The following is a 20,437-nucleotide window of genomic DNA, read 5'->3' on the forward strand; positions in this document are numbered from 1 at the left end:
CCACTCTCTGGGGACAGTGATTTAATCTTGCCCGCCCTCCCGAATATGAAGTTTCGTCATGTGTGGTGATTGTGTTTTATCGGGTCATGGTGGTATGTCTTAGTGGGTCCTTGAAGTTGTTTAAATTGGTCTGGTGAATCCATCCAGGTCTGAATCTCATAATTGTCAATGAATGCTTGGTTAGGGCGCTCTCACACATCCGGCTTTTCGCCGGTTTGCCGGTTCCAGATACAGTACAGTGGCAGCGCTGTAATTTCTGGATCACATGCTCCGGTCACATGACAGCATGTGACCGGAGCTTGTCGCGCTGCCAGTGTACTGTATACACTGTACTGGTGTGCCGGATGTGTGAGAGCGTCCTTACCTGGTGATTTGGGGGGGGGATCCTGGTAGTGAATGTAGGGCCCCCATGGGAGTTGGTTAATGGTAAATACAACACTTCATGTTTTGGTGCTCCTGAACCTGTGTGGGTAACGTCTGGGAGCAATTTGGTTTATGATTTTTGGTTTTGAGAATCACTAGGTCTTGTATAACCTCAATAACTTTACCAAGTTCTTAGCATTTTCATGCTATGCATTTGTTAAATAAATGTGCTTCTGTGGCCAAAATTATCCAAGCAAAGTGTCTGAGTGTTTATTGTTCAGGGGTGGGGGCCCGCAGGTTATTCCAGAATCTACAATTCCAGGGTCATGTTTTCTCACTATAGGTGCCAATCTTGTTTAAAATGGTTTTCCCACAAAGATAATTTTAAAGTTAATTTTAATCATTAGATCTTGGAATAATAATAAGTTCCACAAATGGATGTATTACAAAAAAATGTCCCTGTGCTGAGATAATCTTATATATGTGTCTCTGCTGTGTACTTTGTAATGGCCGTGTCTGACTGTACAGGGACATGGTCTGATCATACCACAGCTCCTGGGCCGGGGAGAATGCAAATGAGAGTATACAGATAACACGACATGGGATCACAGCAGATTCTGTGAGGTAAAACATTTTCCTGCCTGTTTTTAAAAAATGTTTTACTTAAAAGAAAGAATCATTTGTGATCCCATCCTGTAAAGAAAGCCACGGACCCACTTGGGGGGAGGGGCGACATGACCAAGGGGGAGGTAGGGAGTGATGGGTTAATAGGGACAGTGGTATATGCCTAATATGGCTTTGGGGGATGGTTTTAGCCGGGGAGGAAGAGGAGGAGCAGGGAAAGGGTTAGCTGGGAGAGGAAGGAGTTACCTCCTCTTCTGTTTCCGGACGCCGAACGATCTGCACGTGCACCTCCATGGCAGATCTTCAGGAGCTCCAGCGTCTGATTCAGGCAGCGGTCGCAGCGCACGGGCCCCTGGCAGTGCAGACCCACATCAGGGCTGCCGGGGTTAACCCGTCGGCGCTTGCCCCTCGTCCCCCCAGCAGCGGCGGGCGCCAGTCGCGGCCCCCCCGCAGGTATTCCCCGGGCGCGGGGGGGGCGAGGAGGAGATGTAAGAGCCCCTCCAGGGACCCTCCGCAGAGTGCAGCGCAGCAGCAGCGTCTGGCTGCTGCAGAGGCCGGCGGGAGGAATCTTCGTTCCAGCCGCGGCGGTCGGGAGGTGGGAGTGGCCAGCACGGGGCCTGCTTCCGGTCCCGGCCTCCGGGCTGGAGTTACTGAGACTGCAGCGGCTCCAGGCCGGGAGCGCGCTCGGCGCAGGAGAGAGGCCAGCAGATCCCCCTGCAGTCGGCGGCGGGACCGCGGGGCTGCACGTGGCGGTAGGTCCGGCGCCGGGGGGGGGTCTGCGGTGCCTGACCCCGGTGCGGCTGAGAGAAGGAGTGACGGCGGGAGCCCTGCGGCAACCGCCGGGTCACTCAGTACCGCTGTGCAGCCCCCGGATGTGGCAGTCTCCCGTGGGAGCGGGAGGACTCGGCGGATGGAGGCCTGCAATAGCCCAGGAGGGCCAGAGGCGACGACGGCTGAGATCCGGAGCCGGGCGTCTGGTCGTCCGCGCCCAGAGGCCCCTTGCAGTCGGCAGGGGGGCGGGCGCAAGAGGTCGAGGCCCGGGGTGCCGGCGCGGGGGACAGGACGGTCTCCTGGGTTGTCACCCCGGGGCAAGAGATGGAGCGGGGATGACTCTGCCCACGCGGCGGCCCTGTCTGGCGGCCGTGGTGGGGGGGGTGCTGCGGCGGCGCCCCCCGGATGTCGGATGGAAGATGAGGCCAGCGGCGAGGAGGGGGAAGAGGCTTTCGGTTCGGAGGAGTCGGATGGACGACAGACGGAGGACAGCGAGGCGGCGGTCTCGGGAGACGCCGAGCGGCGGTCGGGTGAGACGGCCGCGGAGGCGGCAGGGGCTGCGCTGGCGGGGGGCTTCGGGGGGGGGGGCGGCTGCGGCTACGGCAGCGCCCGCTGGTTTCGCAGTGTGGAGTCAATTGTTGGGGCTGTTGCAGGGGCTGGCGGCGGCTTCGGGAGCGGGGGGGGAGGGGGCCCAGGCGCCGGTGGCGGCGTGGGTGGGTGCAGCCGGTTTAGGGGCCTCGGCGGCGACGGGGGGTGACGGAGCGGGTGCGAGTAGAGGGGGGGGCGAAGGGGGGAGTGAGACGGGGGGGGGAAAGGAGAAGGAAAAGGAGAAGGAAAAGGAGAAGGAAAAGGAGAAGGAGGATGAGGTGGTGCGCTTAGATGATAGGGCTAAAAGCGAAGTTTATGTTTGTTTTGAGGGCCCGCTGGGGGCCCATTTAAAGAAGGAGGTGCGGGAAAAAATTTGGAAAGGGGAATATGTGGAGATATTTTCTCTGCTTCCCCTGGAGAAATTTAATTTGGATAGGGTTAAGCCGAGTGATTCCAAAAAGGAGAAGGACGAGGAGGAAAAGCGCCGTTATAGGCTTATTCCTCGGACTTTTGCCAACTGGCTACAGGCATTTGCGATTTTGGCGAGCGTGGTCGGGGAGAAGGAGCCGGAGCATTGTTCGGCTTTGTTCGGCTACATGGATGCGATTGGGGAGGCTTATCGAGTTTATGGCGGACTGGCGTGGCTGCGCTACGACGAGCAATTTAGGCAGCGGAAGGCATTGCGGCCAGATATGCGTTGGGACCATAAGGATATTTCCTTATGGATGCGATTGATGTCGGCACCGGCTCAGCCCTTTCGGGGGGGCGCCGGGGGTTCGGGGGGGGCCGGGTCCCCGGCAAGTTTCAAGAAAGGTTTGTGTTGGCAGTACAATGAAGGGCAGTGCAGGTTTGGAGCGGCGTGCCGTTTTAAGCATGAATGCTCCGGATGTGGGGGGGGACATAGCTTGTCCAAATGTTTTAAAAAAGGAAAAGGAAAGGCTGGTGATGGGGCTGGTAAGAGGGACGACGCCGGTGAAGGTAGAAGTGATGGTTCCGTTTTTAAATAGGTATCCGGACAAGGAGGCGGCGGCGTTGTTAAGTTCTGGTTTTTCGGATGGTTTTCATATTCCGTCGGTTGTTAATGCATCGGTTCCGCCGTATCGTAATTTGCGTTCCGCTCGGGATCACCCGGAAGTGGTGGATGAGAAGCTGGAAAGGGAGGTGGCTTTGGGCAGGATGGGCGGCCCTTATGTCGCCCCGCCGTGCGGGAATTTGGTGGTGTCACCGTTGGGGGTGGTACCAAAGAAGGAGCGGAATAAATTTCGGCTGATTCATCATTTGTCTTACCCGGAAGGGTTATCGGTGAATGATGGCATTGCACCGGAGTTGTCGGCGGTATATTATGTGTCGTTCGATAAGGCGTTGGACCTGGTTAGGGCGGCGGGGCGGGGTGCATTGATGGCAAAGGCGGATGTGGAAGCAGCGTTTCGGTTGTTACCGGTTCATCCAGATAGTCAGCATTTGTTGGGTTGCTGGTGGGATGGCAGTTATTATGTTGATCGTTGTTTGCCAATGGGCTGTTCCATTTCGTGTTCGTACTTTGAGGCATTTAGTTCGTTTGTTGAGTGGGTGGTTCGGGACGTGTCCGGGCTTACGTCCATCATTCATTACTTGGATGATTTCCTGTGTGTCGGGCCGGCGGGTTCGATGGTTTGTGCGGGTTTGCTATTTGCGTTGCAAAAAGTTGCGGCCAGTTTCGGGATTCCTTTGGCGCCGGATAAGACGGAAGGCCCGGCGCCGGTGATGTGTTTTCTGGGAATTGAAATTGACACCATTGCTATGGAATGCAGGTTGCCGGCGGAGAAGGTCCGTGATTTGAGGTTCGCAGTGTCAGGGGTAAAAGCGGCGAAGAAGGTGCGGCTTAAGGCGGTGCAGTCTTTGCTTGGAAAATTGAATTTTGCTTGCAGAATTGTGCCAATGGGGAGAGTGTTTGCGAGGCGTTTGGCGACGGCGACGGCCGGGGTACGGTTGCCGGCGCATTTTGTGCGGATCACAAAGGCGATCAGGGACGATTTGGAAGTATGGGATCAATTTTTGCAGCATTTCAACGGCCGGACGCTGGTGATGGAGAGGGTGGCGTCTAACGGGGCGTTGCAGCTGTTTACGGATGCGGCGGGGTCGGCCGGGTTTGGGGCTGTCTTCAGAGGTCATTGGTGTGTCGGGCAGTGGCCACAGGCGTGGCGGGAGAGCGGCTTGGTTAGGAATTTGGCTCTGTTAGAGCTATTCCCCATTGTAGTGGCAGTGGAGCTATGGGGGTCGCACTTTGCCGGAAGGAAAGTGTGTTTTCATTGTGATAACCAGGCGGTGGTGCACGCGATTAACAACTTGTCTGCTAAGTCGGAGCCGGTGGTGGTGTATTTGCGGCATTTAGTGTTGAGATGTCTGCAGTTGAATGTGCAGGTAGTGGCAAGGCACGTTCCGGGTGTTGACAACGAGGTGGCTGATGCTTTGTCTCGTTTTCAGTTCAGCAGGTTTCGGGCGCTGTTGCCGTGGGCGGACGAAGTTGGAGTGGAGTGCCCCGAGGATTTGTGGCATCTGGTGAGGCGGTGATCTCAGACTTGATTCGGAACTCGGTGACCGAGGTGACTTGGTGCCGGTATGCTAAGGTGTGGGCTGAATGGGAGGAGTTGTTGCGTCTGATGTTTGGTGGGGAAAGCGTGGATTACTTGGTGGCTTTGTTGTCATTGGTGAGTACGGATTTTTCAGCCGGGCGATCGGCATCGGCTGTGGCACATCGGGTGTCGGCAGTGGCATTTTGGTTAAAAATGAGAGGGGAGCGTGATGTTTCACAGGATTTTCGGGTTCGTCAGGCTTTGCGGGGCTTTCGCCGTGGCGTACGGGAGAGGGACAAGAGGCGCCCTGTATCGTTTGGTTTGTTGAGACGGATGGTGGGTGGCCTGAGCGGCATTTGTGAGTCTGTGTACGAGACGGTTCTATTTACAACGGCTTTCGGTCTCGCTTTTTATGGGGCGTTCCGGATAGGCGAGCTGGTGAGCCCGTCCAGGGTGACGGGTGGTGGTTTGATGTTTGAGGACGTGCAAGTGAGCAGTAGTCGGGTGGAGTGCCGGATTCGCCGGTCAAAAATGGATCAGCTGGGCCGTGGTAGATTGGTGGTGTTATATGCGGTTCCAGGAGAGGAATTGTGCCCTGTGCGTGTAGTCGAGAGATTTATGGCCGTGAGGGGAGGCTTACCTGGCCCGTTGTTGCGGCATTTGAATGGGTCGTTTTTGTCGAGGTTTCAGTTTGTGGCGGTGCTGCGGCTAAGTCTACGTAACGCGGGGGAGCGCCCGGAGGAATTCGGGTCGCATTCATTCCGAATTGGTGCAGCAACGGAGGCAGCCCGTTGGGGGCTTGGAGATGAGGTGGTAAAGCGTATTGGTAGATGGGAATCTTCTTGTTTTCGGCGGTATGTGAGACCGCAGTTGTTGTAGCATCATGGGACTTTGGTTACGTGCGGAAGGTTTGAGGAAAGGGGTGTTTTTTGATGTGTTGGTGGTTGTGCTGTTATTGGTTTTGATATTTTCGTTTTGTTTTATTTGTTATAGGGAAGTGCCTGATCTGGATCTTGGGGCACTCCTTCGTATTTTGGGGTGCCCGTCGGGCGGAGGTCCGCCCGAATGGTCGACAGCTGGGTTTGGATCGTGCGCAGGCGACTGTTCGATGGATCGGAGTTCGGGGCATGGAGTGGGGCAGGGTGGTCCCGGAATTTCGTTTCCATTGTAAAGTTGAGCGGCCCCCGGATGTGCTGGTATTGCATGTGGGGGGTAATGATCTTGGTGCCAGGGCGTCGCGGGATTTGATCCGAGACATAAAGATTGATTTACTGCAGTTGTGGAAGCGGTATCCTGGTTTGCTGGTCGTATGGTCTGACATAGTGACCAGGTTGGCATGGAGAGGGGCTCGGTCGGTGGAGAAGGTTAATAAGGCCAGGGCCCAGGTGAATAGGGTAGTGGCTAGGTTTGTGACCAGGAATGGTGGGATTGTGGTACGGCACAGGGATTTGGAGCCGGCTGATTGGCGATTTCGGAGGGGTGATGGTGTGCACCTCAACGAGGTCGGTCTGGATTTATGGGCGTTGGGTCTGCAGGATGGTGTGGAGCGTGCTTTTGGTGTGTGGCGGGTCCAGGCCACGTAAGGTGTCACGTGGTCTGTCCTGTGGCGGTGGGGGTAGGTCTGGTCCAGAGGTTTGGAAGTGATTGGTGGCTGGACCGGGAGTCATTGTCTTGGTATGGTGGCTCTCGGTTTCCGGGATGTGGCAGGCACGGGGTTCTGCCAAAGTGTGGGGGTCAATCCGTGGGTGATTGGCACCTCGTCTCTGGGTCGGTGTGTTGCGGCCGGGGACAGGGGGAGTAGTAGTAGTGGACTGGGCCTACCCCGGGGGGTATTGTAAATGTTATTGTCTATTGTTACCGTTATGTGGTTGTTTTGGGTCGCCCGTTGGACGGCGTCCCTAAGGTACTAGTCTGTAAAACAATAGGCAATAAAAAGGCTGCTGTGGCCATTTGAACCAAGTCGCATGCAGTCCGTGTGTTTAATTTTAGAGGATAAGGGGGTTTGGTTACACAGACATCATGACCGGAGAATCCTCCCTCAGCTGGTCAAGAAAGCCACGGACCCACTTGGGGGGAGGGGCGACATGACCAAGGGGGAGGTAGGGAGTGATGGGTTAATAGGGACAGTGGTATATGCCTAATATGGCTTTGGGGGATGGTTTTAGCCGGGGAGGAAGAGGAGGAGCAGGGAAAGGGTTAGCTGGGAGAGGAAGGAGTTACCTCCTCTTCTGTTTCCGGACGCCGAACGATCCCCGCCCACCCTCCCTTTGTGTTGTCATGTGGGAGATGTTTTTGGGTAGTTGGGATACCTTTTGTCACAGTAGCGGTGGGGGTAGGTCTGGTCCAGAGGTTTGGAAGTGATTGGTGGCTGGACCGGGAGTCATTGTCTTGGTATGGTGGCTCTCGGTTTCCGGGATGTGGCAGGCACGGGGTTCTGCCAAAGTGTGGGGGTCAATCCGTGGGTGATTGGCACCTCGTCTCTGGGTCGGTGTGTTGCGGCCGGGGACAGGGGGAGTAGTAGTAGTGGACTGGGCCTACCCCGGGGGGTATTGTAAATGTTATTGTCTATTGTTACCGTTATGTGGTTGTTTTGGGTCGCCCGTTGGACGGCGTCCCTAAGGTACTAGTCTGTAAAACAATAGGCAATAAAAAGGCTGCTGTGGCCATTTGAACCAAGTCGCATGCAGTCCGTGTGTTTAATTTTAGAGGATAAGGGGGTTTGGTTACACAGACATCATGACCGGAGAATCCTCCCTCAGCTGGTCATGTCTTTATAATCTTTTGTTTCCACTCCGGCCGAGGAGCTGACCTATGATCAGACCTTCTCCCTGTACGGTCAGACACGGCCATTTATACAGTACATTATAGGGACATACTGCATATATAATAAGAATATCTCACCACAGGAACATTTTTTAACCCATCCAATTGTGGAACTTAAAATTATTCCAAGATCAATTGATTAAAATTAACTTGGTTTGTAGGAAAACCCCTTTAAAACATCTAATGAAAACATGAGAAAATGGAGCTCTTTCCGAGACCGGCCATTAACCTGGCACGCCTCTGAGCCATTTGGATGTGTAGACTCAATAGTGACAAACACAAGGGCACCCAAATATGCTACAGAGGTTAAATTGGGACAAGTATGTGTAACTGGAATGAGTTTTCAGGACAATAACAGAAGGGGCCTGGGATGTATGGCTAGCCACACAGAGCATTGCTTATCATGGAGGCACAATATTGTGGCACCAACTATCAGTTAAGGTGGTGTCACACATAGCGAAGCAGCAGCGATCACGACTAGCGATCCGACCTTATCAGGATCGCTGCTGCGTCGTTACATGGTCGCTGGTGAGCTGTCAAACAGGCAGATCTCACCAGCGACCAGTAACCAGCGTAACTAAGGTAAATATCGGGTAACCAAGGAAAGCACTTCTCTTGGTTACCCGATATTTATCTTAGTTACTAGCGTCCGCCGCTCTCACGCTGTCAGTGCCGGCTCCCTGTTCCCTGCACTCCTAGCCAGAGTACACATTGGGTTAATTACCCGATGTGTACTCCAGCTACGTGTGCAGGGAGGCGGCACTGACAGCGTGAGAGCGGCGGACGCTAGTAACTAAGGTAAATATCGGGTAACCAAGGAAAGGGCTTCTTGGTTACCCGATGTTTACCGTGGTTACAGCTTACCGCAGCTGCCAGACGCCGGCTCCCTGCTCGCTTCAGTTCGTCGCTCTCTCGCTGTCACACACAGCGATGTGTGCTTCACGGCGGGAGAGCAACGTCCAAAAAATGAAGCAGGACATTCAGCAATGACCGGCGACCTCACAGCAGGGGCCGGGTCGTTGCTGGATATCACACACAGCGACAGGACGTCGCTGCTACGTCACAGAAAATGGTGACTTAGCAGCGACGTCGTTGTCGTCATCGCTATGTGTGACACCACCTTTAGTCCTATCGGGACTCTGCATGTCTCCGTACGGAGTCTTTGGAAATGAAATTGCTGTGCGATTACCCCATTCTCTGTCACAGTGTGGTCTCACTCTGCAGAATGTTTTTAACATGCTTTGGGTAAAAAATGAATGTGATTGTTGAGAATAGAGACCATAGTTGCACAAACTCCATAATCAGCTTCATTTAGTAAAAATTACCATTTTTTTTGCAATGATCAAGTCCAGACGGACCCATTGATGAAGAGGTAGATGAAACTTTGACATTATCGCAACTGAACATGAACTTTACCTGATAAAAGAAATAAAATGTATAAAAATATATACAATAACAAGCATGAAACGTTCACTATGCTTAATAAATAATAAGATAACATTTATTTATTTCATGTATATTGATATGTTCCACTTAACACTTATTGCAGGCATTGTATCTTTCATATGTAAGCTTGGTTCACTGCATGTACGATGCTTTTACTCTATGATGCGTGTAGCGGTGGCAGCCCGGACTGACCATAGGGCAATTCTGGCAAATGCCAGATGGGCCAGTCCCTGTAGTGGACCGCTGGGCACACTAGCTGCAACAGGACCAGGAGGCAGCGCTGCGCTGGCTCTGCTGTGTGATAGTGTGCCTGGCATGCACACACTGCTGAGAAGCGCGGCAGTGTCGGTGACCGTAGCTTCCTCCTTCCTGTACAAATGGGGGGAGGGAGGCAGGAGTGTGTAGTGATGGGGTAGTATAATTTGTGTGTGTAGGGGGTGATGGGGGGTGCATTGTATTGTGTCTGGGGAGGGGGTAATGGAGGGTGCATTGTATTGTGTGTGGGGGGGAGGGGTAATGGGGGGTGTATTGTATTGTGTGGGGGGGAGGTGTAATGGAGCGTGCATTGTAGTGTGTGTGTGGGTAATGGGGGTGCATTGTATTGTGTGTGTGTGTGTGTGGAGGAGTAATGGGGGTGCATTGTATTGTGTGTGTGTGTGTGTGTGTGTGTGTAATGGGGGTGCATTGTATTGTGTGTGTGTGGGGAGGAGTAATGGGGGTGCATTGTAGTGTGTGTGTGTGTGTGTGTGTGTGTGCGCGCGTGCGTGTGTGGGCAATGGGGGTGTATTGTATTGTGTGTGGGGAGGGGAAATGGGGGTGCATTGTATTGTGTGTTTGTGGAGAGTGGTAATGGGGGTGCATTGTGTTGTATGTGTGTGTGAGGGTAATGTGGGTGCAATGTATTTTGTGTGTGTGTGTGTAGTGGTAATGGGGGTGCATTGTATTGTGTGTGTGTGTGACGGTAATGGGGGTGCATTGTATTGTGTGTGTGTGTGTGTGTGTGTGTGTGTGTGTGTGTGTGTGTGTGTGTGTGTGACGGTAATGGGGGTGCATTGTATTGTATGTGTGTGTGTGTGTGTGTGTGTGTGTCGGGAGGGGTAATGGGGGTGCATTGTATTGTGTGTGTGTTTGTGGGGAGGGTCGCGGAGTCATTGATCGAGGACTAATTGGTGTGATATCAGTGATATTAGTCCTGGATCTGTCCGCACAGGTTCAATCCCCAGTAGTGACTGTAGCGCTTGGAGAGTGATTAGGACACAGGTATGTGGTGGAACAATCCACAAATCAGGGAAGCAAAGAGCAGAAAATACATCAAGGTGTGCTACACACTGCAAAAATGTGTCACATAGTGCCATACAGTACTCACATAGTGCCATACAGTACTCAGTGCCATACAGTACTCACATAATGCCATACAGTACTCACATAATGCCATACAGTACTCACATAATGCCATACAGTACTCACATAATGCCATACAGTGTGACAGAGTGATAGTGACACATAGTGCCATACAGTGTCACATAGTGCCATAAAGTACTCACATAGTGCCATACAGTGTCACATAGTGCCATACAGTGCTCACATAATGCCATACAGTGCTCACATATACAAGTGCAGAAACATATTACACAGTTGTCGCGGGCGGGGAGGACGCCGCCGCTGCTGCGCTCTCGCTAACGCTCGGGTCCGGCGCTGCTGCGGCTGCTCGGTGGCTCGAGCAGTGGGCCGGATCCGGGGACTCGAACGGCGCTCCTCGCCAGTGAGTGAAAAGGGTGGTTGGTTTGGGGGATTTAGTCCGTGACGCCACCCACGGGTCGTGGTGAAGATGGCCACCACCGCTGCTGGTGACGGGGATCCCGGGAGCGATGGTAGGGAGCAGCTGGGATGTTGTTTTCCCCTTCCGTGGGTAGGGGTTGGTGGTCACGGGGCCCGGTGATGTGACGGGGAGGCAGGGTTGGTGAGGTGCAGGGTTGCAGGGACAGCGTGGCGCGGTGCCGGATGGCACAGGTGTACTCAGTAAGAAATGTACAAAGTCCTCGGTAAACCAAACGGCTGGATGGATGGGTCTCGCAGCCGGCTGCTGTGTCTCTCCCCGGACAGGTGATGGCGGCTGTCTTTCCCTGCACCTTGATGTTCTCGTTTGACTACTATGGATTCCCAACAGTAGTCCGCTCCCCGGGGTATGGGTACCGTAGGAGCCAGTTTGCCCGCAGGCGCTGGCCCTTGGGTCTCTAGCCTTAGGCGGTAGCTGTATACCCTCACGGTGTGGGCGGTTGCCTTCAATCGGGACTTTTGCTGTTAGGAAACCCCTGGGGTTCCGGTCACATTCGGATTTGACTATTGTCGGCGGCTCCAAGCCTGGTCGGGGTCCGATGGCCCTGCCTGTGTGTGCTGGCTTCACTTCACTCCCCGGTCGGTACCGGCGGGCCAACGCCCGACCCCGGTCCTACGGTTCCGTGTTGCTTCACCACTCCTGCAGACGGCCACCACCGTCTGCCAACCTTGCTGTCGGTGCCTGGGCAACAAACCCCCGACACCCCAGTGTTTACGCCTCTCACTTTCACCTCCTGGACTAAACTGTTCTTTTTCCCGCCTCCAGGCCTGTGAACTCCTTGGTGGGTGGGGCCAACCGCTTGGCTCCGCCACACCTGGTGTGGACATCAGACACTGGAGGGAGGCAACAAGGGTTTTGTGTTTGGCTGGTGTCTCTGTCTAATGGGGGTGGGGGTGTTTGAGTGTTATCTGTGACGACCTGGCTGGTCCAGGGCGCCACACATTCACCGTGCGAAAAGTGGGCCTTTGCACCCCCAAATGCCAGGGCTGAATTTTAGTCCCAGTCCGGCCCTGAGCAGTGGACAGGGAAACTGGCCAGGCCAGAGGTTTGCAGACTGGAACGCCTCGTTGGAATCAGGATATAAAAAGGAGGCAGCATGGTGCAATTCAGAGAAGACAACTAGACAGATATGGTCAGAGATTAAATGCACTGGGTAGTGTTGCATTGTTGTGAGTTAGTAGCAGTGAGGACTATCTATGGCTAACGTTAGTCCTGATCAAGAGTAGTGTCCCTAATATCCAAGGAGAGAGTCTATAGACCACCATCTCCCAAATTCTGGAGTGATATTACTCTTGAGTCTGCAGGAGAGAGGAATCTAAATAGAGACAGGTCTTAATATTGCAAGTGGTTGTGGAAAATTGTATCGTAAGAGATGGAGACCAAGTCCGCCTGCTAAGCCCTAAAATCGCCTGATGTGTATTACATTGTGAACTGTGCCAAGAGACTATCTGCTGCCAATGACCACCAGTTTTGTAGCTCAACTGTGATGTGTAACCACAAAGCTCTTTGCTTCAACTTTAATGTGTAACCTTCAAGATCTGAATCTCAGAGGTACTTTGCACGCTGCGACATCGTTAGCCGATTGTAGCGATGCCGAGCACGATAGTCCCCGCCCCCGTCGCAGCTGCGATATCTTGTGATAGCTGCCGTAGCGAACATTATCGCTATGGCAGCTTCACACGCACTTACCTGCCCTGCGACGTCGCTCTGGCCAGCGACCCGCCTCCTTCCTAAGGGGGCGGGTTGTGCGGCGTCACAGCGATGTCACATGGCAGGCGGCCAATAGAAGCGAAGGGGCGGAGATAAGCGGGATGTAAATGTCGCGGGCGGGGAGGGAGCCGTCGCTGCTGCGCTCTCGCTGGCGCTCGGGTCCGGCGCTGCTGCAGCCTGCTGCTTGCTGCTCGGTGGCTCGAGCGGTGGGCCGGATCCGGGGACTCGAGCGGCGCTCCTCGCCCGTGAGTGAAAGGGGATAGTTTTTGGGGTTTGGGAAGCCGGTCCGTGACGCCACCCACGGTTTGTGGTGAGGTTGGGACACCACCGCTGCTCTGGACGGGGATCCCGGGAGCGATGACAGGGAGCAGCCGAGAGGTTTCTCTCCCCTCCGTGGGTAGGGGGTTTTTGGGTGGTCCCGGGGCCCGGTGAGTTGACTGGAATGTGGATGGCAGGGTTTGGTGAGGTGCAGGGTCGCGGGGGCAGCGCAGTGCCAGACGGCACGGTGGTACTCACTCAGCCAATAACGTACATGGAGTCTCTGGTAAAACAAATGGCTGGATGGACGGGTCCCACAGCCGGCTGCAGTGGTCACTCCCGGTAGGTTGGCGGTGGTGCCTTTCCCTGCACCTGTGGTGTGTTTTCGGCCCCGATGGCTTCCCACCGGTAACCCACTCCCCAGCTTTGATAGGCGCCGGAGGAGCTCCTTTTGCCCGCAGGCTCTGGCCCTGGGAATTGTAGCCTTGGCGGTGACTGTATTTCCCTTCACGGTTTGGGCGGTTGCCTTTAAATCGGGTCTTTGCTGCTGGGAAACCCCGGAGGTTCCCATCGCTAACGTATTTGACCGGTTTAACGGCGACTCCAAGCCTGGTCAGGGTTCGTAGGCCCTGCCGAATAGTGCTGGCTTCTCTTTGCTCCCCGGTTCGGTACCGGCGGGCCACCGCCCGACCCCGGTCCTACGGTTCGCTGGCGCTCGGGTCCGGCGCTGCTGCAGCCTGCTGCTTGCTGCTCGGTGGCTTGAGCGGTGGGCCGGATCCAGGGACTCGAGCGGCGCTCCTCGCCCGTGAGTGAAAAGGGGATAGTTTTTGGGGTTTGGGAAGCCGGTCCGTGACGCCACCCACGGTTTGTGGTGAGGTTGGGACACCACCGCTGCTCTGGACGGGGATCCCGGGAGCGATGACAGGGAGCAGCCGAGAGGTTTCTCTCCCCTCCGTGGGTAGGGGGCTTTTGGGTGGTCCCGGTGAGTTGACTGGAATGTGGATGGCAGGGTTTGGTGAGGTGCAGGGTTGCGGGGGTCCCGCAGCCGGCTGCAGTGGTCACTCCCGGTAGGTTGGCGGTGGCTGCCTTTCCCTGCACCTGTGGTGTGTTTTCGGCCCCGATGGCTTCCCACCGGTAACCCGCTCCCCAGTTTTGATAGGCGCCGGAGGAGCTCCTTTTGCCCGCAGGCTCTGGCCCTGGGAATTGTAGCCTTGGCGGTGACTGTATTTCCCTTCACGGTTTGGGTGGTTGCCTTCAAATCGGGTCTTTGCTGCTGGGAAACCCCGGAGGTTCCCGTCACTAACGGATTTGACCGGTTTAACGGCGACTCCAAGCCTGGTCGGGGTCCGTAGGCCCTGCCGAATGGTGCTGGCTTCTCTTCGCTCCCCGGTTCGGTACCGGCGGGCCACCGCCCGACCCCGGTCCTACGGTTCCGCGTCGATCGGCCTCTCCTGCAGACGGCCACCACCGTCTGCCAACCTTGCTGTATGTGCCCGGGCCACGTACCTGGACACGGTCAGAGTGCTCCTCTCTTGCCACTTACTCCTTCACTCTCCCTAACTCAACTCAACTCCTTCCTTTTCCCGCCTCCAGGACTGTGAACTCCTCAGTGGGTGGGGCCAACCGCCTGGCTCCACCCCACCTGGTGTGGACATCAGCTCCTGGAGGGAGGCAACAAGGATTTGTGTGTGACCGATGTGCCTAACCGGGGTGTGGGGTGTGTTGTTGCAGTACCTGTGATGACCTGGCTTGTCCAGGGCGCCACATAAACATCCCGCCCACCTCCTTCCTTCCTTCCTCATTGCAGGTGGGACGCAGGTAAGGAGATCTTCCTGCGGCAGCACACATCACTGTGTATGAAGCCGCAGGAGCGAGGAACAACATCGTACCTGTCGCTGCAGCGAAATTATGGAAATGACCGACACTACACAGATCACCAATTTTCGACGCTTTTGCAATAGTTTATCGGTGCTTCTAGGCTTTACACGTTGCGACGTCGTTACCGGCGCTGGATGTGCGTCACTTTCGATTTGACCCCGACGAGATCGCAGTAGCTATGTCGCAATGTGCAAAGTACCCCTTACTATTGTGTGCATCTGTAGTGGGTGGGCCTACCCCCTACTAGTTTAACATAGTTACCCGGCATTGTGATTATTAAAAGTGTTGAATTATATGTTTTTATGTGATGTGTTAGGGCACCCCCTAGTGGCCGGGTGGGACGGCTGTTGCCACCGGGGAGGAGGAGTCGGCCGGATATCTAGGCTAGGTCTGAATGTGTGTGGGGTAGAGAGATCCGGGTCAGCGGAGTGCGAGCATCTGCAGCGGCAAGTGCGATAGTGTGAGCGAACCATCAAGGGACACCGGAGAGGAGGAGGTGGACGTAACCTCAGAGCCTATTCTGCCGGTGTGGGTCCGGTGTATGCTTGGCTGAATAGTGGGTGCCCGAAGGAAGTAGAGTACGGAGGGCATATCCCCACCCGAGGTGACGTCTGGTCAGAGTGTCCCCAGCTCCACTAATATTGCCGTGATCCGCTGACCGGAGTGGCTTTACCGGAGTGTCTGTCAAGCTGTGAGATCCGGGACAGCAGTGTGTGCACTTGGGCAGAGTGTGAGCGAAACAGCATGGGACACCGGAGATAAGGAGGTGGACGCAACCTCAGAGCCTATTCTGCCGGTGTGGGTCCGGTGTATGCTTGGCTGAATCGTGGGTGCCCGAAGGAAGTAGAGTACGGAGGGCATATCCCCACCCGAGGTGGCGTTTGGTCAGGGTGTCCCCAGCTCCACTGAAAGTCTGCAACTGCCTGTTTCTTTACTGTCTGCTGTTCGGATTATTGGACTGTGCTGAATAAATGTTCTCTTTTATTGCATTCAACTCTTGCCTGAAGTCTATTTGTGTAATGGAGAACGAAGACACTAGCACACACTGTTTTAACCCTAAAGAAGTGATGAAGACAGGGATGTGCCTGCACCATAGTGCTGCCACGACTACACAGCCAGAGGCCTCCCTGCCTGGTCACTTCATGTGGCGTAGTCGGCAGGATCCGAGTCCTTTGCCGGAGAACCAGGAGTCTGAAGACCAAGTAGTGCCTGAAGCACGGAATTCGGACGATGAAAGAAGATTTCCAGTCCCATGGTGGGAGGAAGAAGTGCCCAAGGCGTTGGACCGGGCACAAGATGGCGGCAAGGAGGCCGTTATCTGTGAGGAAGAAAGGGCGCGAAAAGTTGGCGCCAAAAGAAGAGCCTGGGGCTGGCCGGCGCCGAAGAAAAAGGACAGAGTACTCCGCCCAAAGAGGGGAGGCGCCAGCTCCAGGGCATTGAAGACTAAGAAAAAGAAAAAGAAGTACCTCGGCGGAGGAGTCGAGATGATGCGTGAGGCTGGGGGTGGAGTTTGTTCAAAAGCGGGAAACGAAGACCCGCCTCCACTTCCTCCAGTCTCAGCGTCGACATCACCGCCATTACCAGTGATTCCGTTGAGAACCGAGATGGAGAACTTTGGGCAACCTGCGGAGTTGGCGACGACTATGGCCCTCATCAGCCTTGGCCGAGGCCGACCCCGGTTCGCCCCTGCTAGCGAGGCCGCGATAGCGGATCTCCCCATTGGGCCGGGAGGCTCTACGAGACCGGACAAGGTCTCTTGGAAGACTTCGTGGGACGCTCAAACCGGGAGCACCATTACGGAAGTGAAGGCGACCTATGCTACCCCACCCATGCCAAGCCGTCCGGGGGTTGCTGTTTTCCCTTGGGACACCCCGCAGCTTAACGCCGCCGCCACACCATTTGTTCCGGTGCCGGAGTCAGCCGAAGAGTTAGCCGGGCGTCTAGAGGAGGACCACCTGGGCTTCTTCTGGGACCCAGTCATCGCCCCGCCGGAGAGGGCGCGTCCCAGTGTTCCGCCCCCGAAGCCTGATCCCGTCCGGGAACGGCTCCTGGCTGAGACCATAGTCCGGGAAATGCTGTCCGGGCCCGGTGGAGAGGATCTGGCCCAGCAGTTCGTGACCGGGGTGGTTGTTAAATTCAACCAGCAGGAGGGGTATGGATTCATCCGTGAAGTAGAGACCGGGGATGACTACTTTTACAACCGAGTTCACCTGGATGTAGAAGGACTCCCCAAGCGACTCCATACCCTGTGGCCGGGCGAGAAAGTCAGCTTCTTGCCGGACAAAGGCAGCCGCGGTCTGTTTGCGGTGTGTGTTTCCCGCATGCCCACCACCCGGGAAGCGGAGCAGTGGCAGGAGGAGATTGCGTGGGAGGAGCAGCAAGAGCGACGACAGAGCCGTACCAGACCGGCCGCGCCTCCTCAACCCCGGCGTGTACCGACGGCTGCCCCGGAAGCAGAGGCAGAGCCAGCCCTCGATCCGGAGAGGCTCCCAACTGTGGTGGCGGTGACGCAAAATGTCAACAACAGGCCAGTTTTCATGCTGGACGCGTCGCCCGCCGCACCACCACCGTCCCGGGCGGAGACGCCATCACCACCAAGAGGTGCAACAGCAGCTGTGCCGGAGGAGCCGTGCTACGCTCCGGTGTCTTTCAGGCGGATCCGCCGCCAGCCAGGACAAACTCTGGGGGCCTATATCCAGGCTCAAGCGGAAGAGTGGAAGAGGGCCTGGCCCCCAGAGTAAGCTGTTCGCTCCAGCACCTGTGAAGACCGGGATGGTTGTAAACCGGCAGAAAGTTGCTTTTGTTGAAAAGTTTTACGGGCCTGTTGCCCTTCAACAAAGACCGGGAGCGCTATTGAAGCCTCCGGGCACCTTCAGCAAAGACCGGGAGCGCTATTGAAGCCTCCGGGCACCTTCAGCAAAGACCGGGAGCGCTATTGAAGCCTCCGGGCACCTTCAGCAAAGACCGGGAGCGCTATTGAAGCCTCCGGGCGCACATCTAAGACCGGGAGCGCTGTTGAGCCTCCGGGCGCTATCCAGAGACCGGGAGCGCTGCTGCGCCATCAAGCGCCCCTTAAGACCGGGAGCGCCGCTGAACTGGTGCCGCTGTTGAGGACTGAACCGAAAGGTTTTTATGTGTTTATGTTTTTATGTGTTTAAGAGCCTTGCCGGGAGGCTCGGGTTTTAAGAGGGGAGGCATGTAGTGGGTGGGCCTACCCCCTACTAGTTTAACATAGTTACCCGGCATTGTGATTATTAAAAGTGTTGAATTATATGTTTTTATGTGATGTGTTAGGGCACCCCCTAGTGGCCGGGTGGGACGGCTGTTGCCACCGGGGAGGAGGAGTCGGCCGGATATCTAGGCTAGGTCTGAATGTGTGTGGGGTAGAGAGATCCGGGTCAGCGGAGTGCGAGCATCTGCAGCGGCAAGTGCGATAGTGTGAGCGAACCATCAAGGGACACCGGAGAGGAGGAGGTGGACGTAACCTCAGAGCCTATTCTGCCGGTGTGGGTCCGGTGTATGCTTGGCTGAATAGTGGGTGCCCGAAGGAAGTAGAGTACGGAGGGCATATCCCCACCCGAGGTGACGTCTGGTCAGAGTGTCCCCAGCTCCACTAATATTGCCGTGATCCGCTGACCGGAGTGGCTTTACCGGAGTGTCTGTCAAGCTGTGAGATCCGGGACAGCAGTGTGTGCACTTGGGCAGAGTGTGAGCGAAACAGCATGGGACACCGGAGATAAGGAGGTGGACGCAACCTCAGAGCCTATTCTGCCGGTGTGGGTCCGGTGTATGCTTGGCTGAATCGTGGGTGCCCGAAGGAAGTAGAGTACGGAGGGCATATCCCCACCCGAGGTGGCGTTTGGTCAGGGTGTCCCCAGCTCCACTGAAAGTCTGCAACTGCCTGTTTCTTTACTGTCTGCTGTTCGGATTATTGGACTGTGCTGAATAAATGTTCTCTTTTATTGCATTCAACTCTTGCCTGAAGTCTATTTGTGTAATGGAGAACGAAGACACTAGCACACACTGTTTTAACCCTAAAGAAGTGATGAAGACAGGGATGTGCCTGCACCATAGTGCTGCCACGACTACACAGCCAGAGGCCTCCCTGCCTGGTCACTTCACATCTACCAAGATTGTGGCAATATTGAGCGAGACTATAAGGAGGCAGTCACACAACCACATAACTCGTCCGAGGATTACATTTGATTGCTCGGACTGTTAGTTGGCTCTCCTGACCAAAGCGTGTCCGCGTGTATTTCTATGCATCTGTTGGCCACCAGCTAGTCCGAGCATCGCAATGCAAACCTCAGATGAATTCTATGGTCAATGCACCATGCTCAGTTTGGCACAGGCCACACAGACAGAATATTTTATAAAAGCTTTCTTAAAAAGGAACCTGTCAGGTACAATATGCACCCAGAAGCACGAGCAGTTCTGGGTGCATATTTCAAATCCCTGCCTTACCATCCCAGCATTTTGTATCTTAGATTAATTTAAGAGATCTTTAGAAAGAGTATTTCTAAAGATCCTTTATAATATGCTAATGAGCACAGGGACTAGTCGCAAGGGCGTTATATTTATGACCCGTCCACCTTCTTAGCATGTTAGTACACCCCCAGGGGCATGCTAACATGCTACTCAATGCAGCATCACCAACAGTGACATGCGTACTTACGTTCGCGGTGACCGCTGATCTGAATGCTTAGCACGTCAGGTCACGCGCAGTAGACCTCTATGAAGCCAGGACGCGTACACAAGGCTTCTTACTGCGCATGATCAGAAGAGCCCGGCATTCAGAAGTGCGGTGACAGTGAACACAGTTACACATGTTGACACGCCTACGGGGTCTTGGGCTACCCATTACCGGGCCGCGGTTCAGTTTCTGGGATGACGCTGTGGTCAGGCCCGGTTCAGTGACCCTGGTGGTGTCAATAAAGATGGGGATGATGGGAAGGTAGTTTGTGACGCCACCTTTGGTGTGCGGCTATAATAGGAGCCGCCGCTGCTGGATGTCTTCTCTCTGGGGCGGATGATAACGCAGCTCAGATGGTACAGCTCTCCACAGGCAGAGCTCATGCCCCAGGGAGGATGTTGGAATTAGTAGTCGCCTCTAGCACAGGGGCGCGACCCTGGGATCCCCCTTCTTCCTAAGAACCCAGGTCGAGCCTCCAGCTCCAGACAACGGGCCCCTGTCTAGTCTCTGTCTTCTTGCTGATGTCTCTTCCTGAGTCTGACCTGGCGCTTGCTGCGCCTGGAGCTAACTAAACTGAGTGTGAGGTGGCTCCTAACTCCCCATGCAGGTGCCCTACCTCCTGGTTTGCTGAACTAATGGGCAAGAGGTCCCATACCTCATGGTGGCCACCCCTGGCACCTACCCTAGTCCAGTCCCAGTGACAGAACTCCCGTGTTATGTATTGGATGTGTTGTGGTTGTTTACCGGTGATGACCTCCTCCGTATCCATGATGAATAATGCACCTCGGGTGAGATGAAGTACCCTGTGGCGCCTGAAGCCGCAGGGGCTCCACAATGTCACTGCTGGTGATGCTGCATTGAATAGCATGTTAGCATGCCCCTGTGGACCCTTGT

General features: G+C 55.2%; 1 protein-coding gene across 1 annotated transcript in view; it reads right to left on the minus strand.

Annotated features, from left to right (window-relative positions):
• SEL1L3 (SEL1L family member 3) overlaps positions 1 to 20,437 on the minus strand; it is a 163,917-nt gene that overhangs the window by 104,225 nt on the left and 39,255 nt on the right. The window contains exons 5-6 of the mRNA XM_075346942.1: positions 13,227 to 13,253; positions 9,047 to 9,131 (exon numbers count right to left, since the gene is read on the minus strand). Of these exons, the coding sequence (XP_075203057.1) occupies positions 9,047 to 9,131; positions 13,227 to 13,253 (112 nt within the window). The remainder of the gene's footprint in view (positions 1 to 9,046; positions 9,132 to 13,226; positions 13,254 to 20,437) is intronic.

Source organism: Anomaloglossus baeobatrachus, chromosome 1 (assembly GCF_048569485.1).
Source record: "Anomaloglossus baeobatrachus isolate aAnoBae1 chromosome 1, aAnoBae1.hap1, whole genome shotgun sequence".
Taxonomy (NCBI): Eukaryota; Metazoa; Chordata; class Amphibia; order Anura; family Aromobatidae; genus Anomaloglossus; species Anomaloglossus baeobatrachus.